This window comes from Artemia franciscana, chromosome 20, assembly GCF_032884065.1.
Source record: "Artemia franciscana chromosome 20, ASM3288406v1, whole genome shotgun sequence".
Lineage (NCBI taxonomy): Eukaryota > Metazoa > Arthropoda > Branchiopoda > Anostraca > Artemiidae > Artemia > Artemia franciscana.
In genome coordinates this window covers 21,876,060-21,889,268 of record NC_088882.1, presented here as the reverse complement: position 1 = coordinate 21,889,268, position 13,209 = coordinate 21,876,060, and the positions used below count along the sequence as shown (strand labels likewise).

At 34.1% G+C, this 13,209-nt stretch overlaps 1 protein-coding gene across 1 annotated transcript in view; it reads right to left on the bottom strand.

The window, feature by feature from the left end:
• LOC136040022 (voltage-dependent T-type calcium channel subunit alpha-1H-like) overlaps positions 1-13,209 on the bottom strand; it is a 351,811-nt gene that overhangs the window by 127,977 nt on the left and 210,625 nt on the right. The window contains exon 16 of the mRNA XM_065724088.1: positions 4,414-4,567. Coding sequence (XP_065580160.1) covers positions 4,414-4,567 — 154 coding nt within the window. The remainder of the gene's footprint in view (positions 1-4,413; positions 4,568-13,209) is intronic.

Below are 13,209 nucleotides of genomic sequence, written 5' to 3'. Positions count from 1 at the left end.
TTTTTGAATATTATGCAGAATGAGAGTTCGATGGTAAAATCAATTTGAAGTGCCCCTTCAGGAAATCTTTGAGGTAGATATGGAAAACCAAGTATTTCCAGGGATACTAAAAACGGTCAATCCTAGTAGAATAAATAATAATTTTCCTAGCTAGGAAAATGTTCTGTTTAAATTCTCTAAGCATTTCGTGATTTTCGTTTGAAATCCTAGGATAAATTGCATAGGATGAAGTTTGGGAGATCAGGAATTTCAGTCCAAGCTTGAAATCAATATGAAAGAGAAATAAAGATTCTAAACATAAAAGAATTAAAAAAAGCACTAGTATCTACTTCGCAGAATGTGAAGTAAAAAACAAACATTCAATTGAAAAAAAGGATGGAGTAGTTATGTTAACTGACTGGTGAGCTTAAGCAAAGTTTAAGTGATCCTAAGGGTATGAATTCTAAAAAAAGAATAATCAAAGGTCTTAACTATTTTGAGAGTTTCTAACTTTAACCAAGCATAGCCTCACATTTCTGCGTCACTTGACTTTTAACTTTTACATCCGTGGTAAAAAAAAAAAAAAAAAACAACAAAAAAACTAAGTAGCAAGTTTTCTGTCAGTATAAGCCCCATTTTCGAGTGTGAAGAAATTCAAAAACATACTTTGGGACATCATAGAAGCGAATCATTACTTATGATTACTAGTCAAGTCTTATAACCTTGATATATTTACTTGCTTACTCTCTGATCCTTCTTCTAATTTATAGACTCTTAATCCACTGAGGGTCTAAGAGTCACTCATTTTTCTGGAAACTTACAATGGGTTCTAAATCCAAAATTGTTTAGGGGGGATACTTTGTCCTTTACCTACCTTGCCGCTATTTACTGGTGGATGAGAGTTGCAGTGAAGGGCAAGGTTTTGCGATGGCATTGTTGGATGTATTACGACGTACCATACACGCTTGATGCGTCTTATTTTAACAAAATGAGAGGCAAGTGTCATACTGTCTCCTTTTTTCAATTGGAAATTCGATCTGAGTATGAATACCCATAATTAATCAGAGACAATTGACTTCGAATAGGTGTACTTAGTTTTGCCAGTGACGTCTTGAGTAGCCACGATACCCGATTATATTACGATACACGATACACTCGTTTCTATTACAGGGGTCAGCAGCACAGTTCCTTCTGTACTTAAAACAATCAAAATGTATTTAAATGAGTATCCAGTGCTTTAAAGATGAAACAATAGCAATACTTAATTATCAGTGGTGATAATTGATTTCTGAAACACTCCCTACATTTTATTTTATTAACATAAAATAAATGAAATAAAATAAAATAAATAAATATTAACATTTTATTTTATTAACGTAAAAATGAGACTGCAAACATAAAACTGGCATTTCAAATTTCAGCTTCTAATTGCTCAAAAACACTAACATTTCTTCGTCTCTCTAACTATTGCCGAAAAGTTCAAGTGACATCTCTAGTTTTGTTTATTACGTTCTGGAATGATCTCTAAAGGGATAGCCTCTGAAAAATTTGAAGTTCTTCAAGTATTTTCTAACTATAGTAGTTTGGATTGCAACTGCTATACAGGTGCAACTTCATGCAAATTCTATTATATAGCTCGACAGAAATTGGAGGCACAAATAAATTGAGTATGATCATAATGAACTTGTCTTGTGACTAAATTGACCTTTTAAAGAGAATCAGAACTAAATATGTGTTTACAATATATCTAAGAGTTCCTTAGATGATCGATCGTATTGTCAATTTTAGCTCACGATAATATTATCGGGGTACTCAATCCGCAATATATTTTAGTCAATATTTGAGTCTAAATTAGGTTGTGAACTAATGGAGTCTAAATTAATTAAATTAGGATATTGAATGATCATAATGAACTTGTCTTGTGACTAAATTGACCTTTTAAAGGGAATCAGAACTAAATGTGTGTTTACAATATATCTAAGAGTTCCTTAGATGATCGATCGTATTGTCAATTTTAGCTCACGATAATATTATCGGGGTACTCAATCCGCAATATATTTTAGTCAATATTTGAGTCTAAATTAGGTTGTGAACTAATTGAGTCTAAATTAATTAAATTAGGATTTTGAATGCGCATAGCAATCCCGTTTAGTGGATTATATTTTTATCGAATAACTTTTGCAAAGGGTTTAATCGATCTTCTGAATCATATTTCATTAGATCCTATAACATAAAAATCTATTTCTCAACTTTATTGTAAGTAAGTAAGTAAGTAAGACGGCACTAGACCCTTAAGGTCCAAACCGGTGGTGCTGATCTCCGTTTCATGGCCCTTAAGCCAGGAAGTGCAATGGGGGGTTGGGGGCCAACCATCCTGTGCTTTCACACACCCTTCCTGCTCACCTTTCCCAGATTTCTCCAGGCACCCATTTAGATATGGTTCAACTCTAGCTGAGCTTACAGAGTCACACCACTAACCCCCGTCCCAAACTAAATAACTGGTCACAACTGGGATTGAACTTGTACCCTTACGCCAAAGCAAAAAAAAATCACGTAGCTATAAGAGATTAGAATTGACTTTCCTCATCACATAAGAAATTGATTTCTTAGGTAAAACAACCATTTAAGTCATTTTTGTTGGTCGGAAAAATTAGCCCCTTCATCTTGAGATTTAAGTATCTGTCGAGAAAGGAAAACAATCAAAATAACTTTGTAACAGGGATGTGGCTTAAGAAAAGGGTAGGGGGCAGGAATATATACAAAGATTTGGACCCCTATGATTATTCCCAATGCTCCATTTGTTTTGCATAGTATCTGGTTTTGCATTATCCTCCTATTTTTGGAAAACAAAACACAACGAAATACAGCAAAACTACCCCACTGTGGATTAAAACGAAGAAAGTTCTTGTTGCACTCCAATCTAAGGAAATCTATGCTTCTTTTCCTCCCTTAAACATTTAATGAAGTGAATTTCTAGTAAATGTGGTCCAACTGCATTTTGAGTAATATAAAAATTTATCATAAAGAGAAGAAATTTGCTCTGCTCTCTTTTCATTTAAAGTAGGGAGGTCAAAAAGTTACATCTGGTCTTCAATTTGTTTTTCAAATCATTTTCTTTCTTTTTATATGCATGTGTGTTTTTAGTCCTCCTTAGTTGTGAAGCATTCCATTTTCAATTTAGCGTTCAGATAGAGGCTGCAACTGTATAAAAGGCTATCGACAGTCGTAAATATTCCCTTTTGTGTTCCCTTGGTGCTGAGATGAAGAGAAATGAGCTAGAAAAACGTCAAAATGATTATAAGATCTTTTCATAAAATTGGAGTAATGGATGTTATATTACGCTTCATTTCCTCCACTAAATTTAGCGGAGAAAAAGAATTTAAATCTAGTTTTGTTATTTCAATTGAAAGAATTATGATCTCGGTATTAACCCCAAGAGGAAAAAGGATACAAATTAAAGGCTTCAAGAAATAGAAACATTTTTTATTCTTATATTTTATTATTTTTATTATTTATTTATTTTATTTATTATTTTATTATTTTTATTATTTATTATTTATTTATGTATTTTTTTATATATTTATTTATATTTATTTATATATATATATATATATTTATTTTTATTTATATATTTTATTATTTTATTATTTTTATTATTTTTATATTTTAACACTGACGTTGAAATCAATGAGTTATGAGACATGTTTCTGGGAATAACAACCCATCCATAAGGTGAATATCTAAAATTACAGAATTCAAGGCTATGACCTAACATCAAATAATTAATAAGCTTGCCCTAAAAAAATATGTGGGTTAGGAGTACCATGTAGAATCCAATAGAGCTATCTACGCTGTTTATTTTGATTTATTCATGTATACATTTATACATAACAGCAGCTCTTCTGGCCTTCCGAAATTTAACAGTTTTTGAATAGCTTTTGTTTGTGGGTATCTATATACTTTAACTTTGGATTTTGTATGGTTGTCTCACCCTTTCAAGTTTTAAGCATTAATATGATTTATAAATGTTCCTTAATTTTACAAGCTTAAAAGGAATAGACAAGCGTTAGAAAATAATTGATGATATAAAAAGAAAATCGTCCAGAAGCAATGACGTAAATTCGGATAAAGGTACCTGGAGGGGGGAAATTATCCCATGCTAGATTTTTAAATATTTTGCATTTTCACTGAAAAAAATCACCTTTCCTTATTGTCGAAAAACATAACTGCGCAACTGCGTTTTCATCAATTGTCATCACTGTCCTGAAGCGGCATTTAAATTATTTTTCACGAACCACGAACATGGCTTTATTTTATAACATAATAGTTATTTGTCGCTAAAGTATTATATTATCAAAGATCATATTCTTCCAAAAAATTTGAGTTTTTCACAAGTAATAACACTGACGTTGACATAGATAACAAAATTCAGACCTGGAATACTGTAACAGTTGCCCAAAGCAAAGAATCAAAGTGTTTTCTATCGCAGTGACAAGTTGGATCCAGCTCAGCTGTTGCTTTGCAACCACAGTTTGTTCCATCTAACCTCATGCAGAATTTTCCGCCAAAAAGATACATGCCCAAGACACTGTAAATAATGTGCTTGAGGGTATTAAGCATGCAAACTAGACTTAGGCTAAGCTCTAATATGAAAGATTTGTCAACCCCTCTCTCTCATCATTTCATTTTTACATATCTTTCGACCCTGACTTTGAATTTAAGATGTATCATTAAAATTTTCTCTAGATTAGTCATCGAAACAAGAGTTTGTAAGGCTTAACGTTATGCATATATATATATATATATATATATATATATATATATATATATATATATATATATATATATATATATATATATATATATATGTATATATATATATATATATATATATATATATATATATATATATATATATATATATATATATATATATATATATATATATATATATATATATATATATATATATACATATATCAAGGGTAGATCAGAGGAATTAAAAAAAATAGTTTTACTCTTAGCGCTGAGAGGTTGTTTGCAGATTATTTAATATTAGTTATTCGCTTGTAATATCATACCTCTACTGCGAAGCGTAATCACTAAACAGACATGTTTCATATGGACTATTTTCTAAAGCAGCTAAGGTACTAGTGTTCTTTAACAAAAAATACTCCATATGTAATTTCTATTAGTACAAGAAATTATTTTGAAAAGAACATGCGCAAGCACTGACTCACTTCCATGCCTTAAACTGCCTACTATTAATGCTGGAAACATGAATTGTACATTGTCAATTTAGTAATAACTACAGAGTCAATTTTGTATGTATATTCGTGTAAAATATTCCTTGCAATATTAAATACAAATTTGCAAAAAAGAGAACTACATGTTTTATTCCTTTGGTTTCCTTCTACAGAATATAAAAAACCATCGGTGTAGTAATAATATTATCGTGAAGGTAACAAAGATACATAAAAAGGAGTTTGTTTCTTTATATACGGTATAAGAAATGACAGGGCGAACCAAGACAAGAGATTTTGCCCCGCTACTGTTGGTAGTGCTGCGAATCCAACAGTTCGGGGGAATGAACTGTAAGTAAGCGGTGACTCGACCAAATAGTAACCGAAACACTAAGTAAGAATTTTGATATCAAATGATACATCTAAAGATCTAGCTTTTATTGCTGATTCCAAATATTTAAAATTCGTTATGTCTAATATTGTTCATCAAAAGCTATGAGCCTGAGAAAATTTGCTTGACTTGTAGAAAAGGGGAAAAATACAGGCAAAAAATAAAAAGATCTTAAAATAAATCCAACCTTTAAATTCAGCATATGTGAGACCCATAATTCCGAGGTGTAAAGTTCCTATTTAAAAAAAAATATAGGATTTTGTATTTTTGTTTTTGCCAGAAGAAATATTACGAATGCGTGTTTATTTATTTTCTATTATTTTTTGTTCCCAGGGGGTGATCGTTTCGAACCAATCGTCCTAGAGAATCGGGATGAGGCTCATTCAAACGGACATTAAACCTTTTATGCCCTTTTCAAGTAACCAAAATCACTGAAGGGCCAACAGTTCCCTCCTAAGCCCGTGTTCTCATCAGAGACCTTCGATCAAAATTTGAAGATAGCCATTTTGTTGAGCATGTTTGAAAGCTCCAATAACTATCAAACAGTTCGTGGTAACGAACTGTAGTAAGGAGCGACCCGGCTCAATAGTAACCAAAACTCTAAAACATGGAATTTTGATACCAATAGCTACATCAAAAGAATCACATTTTAATGCTGATTTTAGATATATTAGTTTTATCAAGTTTAGTCTTGCCCATCAAAAGTTACGAGACTGAGAAAATTTGCCTTATTTTAGAAAATATGGGGAAACACCCCCTAAAAGTCATAGAATCTTAACGAAAATCACACCATCATATTCAGCGTACCAGAGAACTCTGTTGTAGAGGTTTCAAGCTCCTATCTACAAAAATGTGGAATTTTGTATTTTTTTTTTTTTTACCAGAAGGCAGATCACGGATGCGTGTTTATTTGTTTGTTTGTTTGTTTTGTTTTTTATTCCCAGGGGTGATCGTATTGACCAAGTCGTCCTAGAATGTTGCAAAAGGGCTCATTCTAATGGAAATGAAAAGTTCTAGTGCCCTTTTTAAGTGACCAAAAAATTTGGAGGGCACCTAGGCCCCCTCCCACGCTAATAATTTTTCCAAAGTCAACGGATCAAAATTCTGAGACAGCCATTTTATTCAGCGTAGTCGAAAAACCTTATAATTATGTCTTTGGGGACGACTTACTCCCCCACAGTCCTCGTGGGAGGGGCTACAATTTACAAACTTTAACCAGTGCTCACATATAGGAATGGTTACTGGGAAGACGTTTTCAGGGGGATTTGTTGGTTGGGGGAGGGGTTGAAAACAGGGGAATATGTTGGGGGAATTTTCCATCGAGGAATATGTCATGGGGGAAGAAAATTTCCATGAAGGGAGCGCAGGATTTTCTAGCATTATTTAAAAAGAAAACAATGAAAAAATAAATATGAAAAAGTTTTTTCAACTGGAAGTAAGGAGCAGCATTAAAACTTAAAACGAACAGAAATTATTATGCATATGAGGGGCTCACCTCCTCCTAATACCTCTCCCTTTACGCTAAAGTATTTTTAGTAATTTCAACTATTTATTCTACGGATTTTGTGATTCGGGGGTCATTCTTAATGAATTGGGACAAAATTTAAGCTTTAGTGTAAAGAGCGAGGTACTTACGAGGGGGTGAGCCCCCTGATATATGATATAAAAACATGAAAATAGAAAAGTTCGTTAGTTAAGCTAATTTATAAGTTATGTATATCTTTTACTAATAAAAACATTCGTAAAAAATTAAAAGTTCTAGTTGCCTTTTTAAGTAACCAAAAAATCGGAGGGCAATTAGGCTTCCTCCCCCGCTCCTTTTTTCTCAAAATCATTCGATCAAAACTATGAGAAAGCCATTTAGCCTAAAAAAAAAAAAAAAAAATGCAAATTTCGATTTAATTATTCCTCATGCGGAGAGCCAAAATCAAGACATGCATTGATTCAAAAACGTTCAGAAATTAAATGTAAAAAAACAAGTTTTTTTTAACTGAAATTAAGGAGCGACACTAAAACTTAAAACGAACAGAAATTACTTCGTATATGAAAGGGGCTGCTTCCTCATCAACGCCCCGCTCTTTACGCTAAAGTTTTTTACTGTTTTAAAAAGAAGAGTTGAGAGAAAGAGTCAAACTTTAGCGTATAGAGCGGGGCGTTGATGAGGAAGCAGCCCCTTTCATATAAAATAATATGAAAAAAAACTTCGTTTTCTTAAAGAGTTAAAGAGGCTGCGTCCCAAAGTCGAACCTTAAAACGTACAGGAATTAGGAGAGGCAACCCCCCGCTTTTAAAGACTCTTTTGTACAGGTTTTTTGTTGAAGGGGGCGTCCGCCCCCCTAGCCCCCCGCTCTTGGCTTCGGAAAGGCCCTCTTTTAATTAACAAAAAATTGAAATGAATGAATAATGGAATAACTTCGAAAAATGTTAAACACAAGAGGACAGGAGAACCATTGCGCCGAAACTAGTAATTAGTAACAATGAAAACCCCCCACAACAAAAAACCAGTACAAAAGAGTCTTTAAAGCAGGGGGTTTGGGGGGCGGCAGCCCCCCAACTGCCTCTCCTAATTCCTGTACGTTTTAAGGTTCGACTTTGGGACGCAGCCTCTTTAACTCTTTAAGAAAACGAAGTTTTTTTCATATTATTTCTGTACGTTTTTCTACAATCCATGGTGGATGTAATTTAATAATTCCTGTACGAATGTTGATATTCGTAACTTTTAAGAATTTCAAAAATTCTTGATAAGAATTTCAAGGATAAGGATTTTAAGAATTTCAAAAATTCGACGCGGAATTCTCCGAGTAATTTTCCTGGAAAGTTTCTTTGGGAAATCTTAACCCCCTGATTTTCTAGCTTAGATTCCTGTACGTTTTAAGGTTCGACTTTGGGACGCAGCCTCTTTAACTCTTTAAGAAAACGAAGTTTTTTTCATATTTTGTGAAAAAAACCGCCCGGGGTTCGAAACTTTCGGGGGGTTAAGATTTTTCTACGAAACTTTCAAGGGCACTTAATCAGAGAATTCCGCATCGAATGAGTCTTCATACACCCAGATCCGATGTCGGCTGTGACCTGTAGGCGTCGAGAAAAAAAAAGAATATGAAAATTAAGTGGCTATGCGTGGTTTCTGGAAAACAGGGAAGAAGTTATCGGATCGAGCTGAAATTTCGCGGATAAGCTCCTGTTAAAGGAGCTGGGGTTGGTGGGTCGCAACTTTCGGCCAGATTTTTCCCATGAAGGAAAAGTCGGAGGGAGATTAAATTTGGCAGGTTTCTTAGTTGGAGCTCGGGCTACGAAATGCATCCCTCCCCATCCCTCTGCGACCACTGGAACCGAAGATCGCTTAACATTGTCGTGGTTCGCCTCTTTATAGAGGCACGAGTGTGCCTCCTTGATACGAAGTAATTTCTGTTTGTCTTAAGTTTTAATGTCGCTCCTTACTTTCAGTTAAAAAAACTTGTTTTTTTATTTAATCTTTCTGGGGACGACATAAACCTCGTTGTTTGCCCATTGTTTTCATATAGTGTTTTTTATTGGAATAAAGACCAAAATCTTTCAGGCGTAATTCTCTGCGATTAGATCTTTCAAGGGGAGAAATTTCCACAGAGAGAAGTTTCCAGAGGTGGTGGGACTATCCAGGTAAAATTTCCACGTGGGGGATTAGCCAGAATTCTTGTTTTCTCTGTGGCTTCTCAGTTTTACATGTGGAGAGAATGTTTCATTTGAAAAATGATCAAATTAAAAAATAAAATCAAATAAAAGTAAGGAGAATTTCAGGGAAATTTGGCGGCAGGAAATCTTCCGAAGGGATTTTCAGCAAGGAAGGGATTGTTCTGGAGGAATTTTCTGGGGAAGATTTTATGGAGGAGGAATTTTCCATGGGGAATTTTCAATGGATTTCTCAGCATCATTTGAAAAATGATCAGAAATTAAATAAAAAGCTTTTGCAACTGAAAGTAAGGAGCAACAGTTAAACTTAAAATGAACAGAAATTATTCCGTATATGAGGGAGCTGCCACCTTCTCAATCCTTTTCTCTTTATGCTAAACTTTGAAGTTTTGTTCAAATTCTTCACGAACGACTCCTGAAACACAAGGGTCGTTAATTAGAATAAAAAAGCTTTCTTAAAGCAGTAAAATACTTCAGGGTAAAGAGCGAGAAATTGAGGAGGGGGCAGCCCCCTCATGTAAGGAATAATTTCTGTTCATTATAAATTTTAATATTGCTCCTTACTTTCAGTTGAAGATTGGGGCTCGTGCTCCTCATTAGAAGATAAATGTTCCTTCTCGCTTATGCATAGATTTACCAATGATATAATTTTTATTTGCACGTTATCAAACACTTCGTGGTAATGAACTGTAGTAAGGAGCGACCCGTCTCAGTAGTAACCGAAACTCTAAAAACAGAATTGAATCGTATTTTAATGATGATTTTAAATATATAATTTTCATCAAGTTTAGTCTTACCCATCAATAGCTACGAGCCTGAGAAAATTTGCCTTATTTTAGAAAATAAGGGTAAATACCCCCCAAAAACATATAATCTTAACGAAAATCACACCATCAGATTCAGCGTACCAGAGAACCTACTGTAGAAGTTTCAAGCTCATATCTACAATAATGTGGATCACAGACAGATCACGACACCCAGTGGTCCTAGAATGTCGTAAGAGGGCTCAATATAACGGAAATTAAAAGTTTTAGTGCCCTTTTTAAGGTGACCTAAAAAATTGGAGGGCATCTAGGCCCCCTCCCACGTTTATTTTTTCCCAAAGTCACTGGATCCAAACTTTGAGATAGTCGTTTTGTTCAGCATAGTCGAAAAACCTAATAACTATGTCTTTGGGGACGACGTAATCCCCCACAGTCCCCAGGGGAGAGGCTGCAAGTTACAAACTTTGACCATTGTTTACATATAGTAATGGTTATTGGGAAATGTCCAGACGTTTTCAGTTGGATTTTGTCGCGTTTCGGTGGGGGTGGGTCGGAGGAGGGGGTTACGTGGGAGGATCTTCCCATGGAGGTAGGTGTCATGAGGGAAGAGTATTTCCATGAAGGGGGTGCAGGATTTTCAAGCATTATTTAAAAAACAATGAGAAAATAAATAAAAAAAAAGTTTTTTCAGCTGGAAGTAAGGAGCAGCATTAAAAGTCAAAACGAACAGATACGTATATAAGGGGGTTAAAACGTTAACAATAATAAAATATAAGGGAGTAAAAAATCAATATGCAAACTACGTTTTAATTATTCATGTGCGGTGAGCCAAAATCAAAACGTGCATTTATTTAAAAACGCTTTGAAATTAAATAAAAAAATCAAGTTTTTTTAACTGCAAGCAAGGAGCAACATTAAAACTTAAAACGAACAGAAATTATCCCGTATATGAAAAAGATTGTCCCCTCCTCAACGCCTCGCTCTTTATGCTAAAGTTTTTTATTATTTCGAAAAGTAGAACTATGACATAGAGTCAAACTTTAGCGTAGAGAGCGAGGTTTTGAGGAGGGGACAACCCCTTTCATATACGGAATAATTTCTGTTTGTTTTAAGTTTTAACGTCGCTCCTTACTTGCAGTTAAAAAAAGCTTGTTTTTTATTTAATTCCCCTGTAGAGTCTTGCCTGTTTTCCTAGTAATAATTTCGCAAGAGGGAAAATGCTGTTTGTACTGAAGTTCTGTTTTAAGTTTTCTCACGAGTTTTAGCTCAAAATAATAAGCCATTTTGTTCAAAACATTCAAAACATCCTATAAAACCAGCTTTGGGATTGAAATAGACCCTCAGAACCAGGGGGTAAGGGTTGTAAGTTATGCTCGAAAGACATATAAGGTTTTTATGGAATAGGTGGTCGTATAAAAATTTAAATTGGGCTCATTTGATTGTAAAATGGAAGTTATGGTGATGTTTTAAAGAGTCAAAGGTGAAATGAGGGTAACCAGCCCTTCCTTTTCCCAAGACCATCATGCTCCAAAACAATCATCCAATCACAATTTCAAGACGTCTATTTTCTTCAGTATAGTTGGAAGATCATATAAATATGCCTTTGGGGACGACAACTCCCTCACAACCCCCAGAAAAAGGGCTGTGAGTTTGGCAATTCATTCACTGTCTATATAAAGTGCATGTTATTGAAAAAGGTATGAATGTTTGGCCGTCCCTTTCCAAAAAACAAAGGTTATTCAGGTGAGTTTTTCAGAAAAGGTTGCGGGCAGTGTTGAACTAATCACATTATGTTACGTGCATAAGGGCTGTCAAAAGGGCGTAGTTCAGGAATGCCAGGGTATATTAATTTGGAACTTTCCGGAAATGATTAGGGAGATGATCAACTGACCAAAAATGTTACATTACTATTTCTATTTCTACAAAAACATTACTATTGCTACAACGATTACCACCATAACTGCTGCTTTCACTACTGCTAGAACAACCACAGTACTTCATTTAAAATTTTGGGGAAAATTTGAACTAGATCAAAAGACACTATGTGCATGCACACTGTCAAAAGAGCTTATCTCAAGAATGATTTTGAGTACTACTTCAACTACTACCTCTATCGCAACTAATTGTAAGGCTAACAGTATTGACATTAAAATTACAAAAGTATAAAAATATACAGAATATCAAAAGGATATATCAGCTTCGTCATAGCAACGGCTAATTGTTTTAAGTTGAAACTTTCAGGACTTGAGGAGAATGATGTTCATATTACAAAAAGGCAATACGAACACTGTTAATGCTACCATAACAGTTACTGTAACTAATGACGCTACGGGTATTAAAGTGAAATTTTTATTAGGAGGAGTTTCAATTAAACAGAAAAACTATATGCATTCAGGTTTTCAACAGGTCATAAAAGCAATATCATAAGCAGCACTGCTCTATTATAGCTAGAAATATCATTGAAATTTTTAAAGAAGCTAGTTCGATTCAAGATCAATAGTTCTAATCCCCTTTTTAAGAGTACTAAGACACTGGAGGGCAAGCAGCTCTCCTCCCAACCCGATTCCTTTTCCAAACATATCCAGTTAAGATTTAGAGACAGCAATTTCTTTTTTATGATTGTAGAAAAATCCAGCAGCTATGTTTCTAGGGATATTGAGCATGTGAGCCCCCTACTTAATGACTTAGGTCATTGGCTCATTGTGCTTCAAAACTAAATGTTGATATGAAAGTAAATCAAAAGCCACTGATTGGACAACAAAATACAAATACATTTAAAATGTTTTCGTTTTTTACTTTAGTAAAAAAAACATTACTAAAACATTAAGGAAAAAATTTCAGTACTTGTATATTGAACTGACAATCTACGGTCATTTTCTTAGTAAAGTGCAAATTATATTCTAGTTTTGAGAAGTCATGGGGGCTGCCAGCCCTATTCATGTAAATTTTGCTTGTTTTGAGTTTCACTTGGTTTTCATTGTAATTTCTGTTCGTTTTGAGTTTCATTTATTTATTAATGGTTATTTGCAGTAGTTTTACTCTTAGAAGATTATTTGACTTTTTTCTGTTATATTTTGGCTTGGTGGACTTTTTAAAAAAAAAAACTTATTTTGTGGAAATCGTTTTGAAATTAATACCTAGATAGACATCCATGTGGAGAAAGATT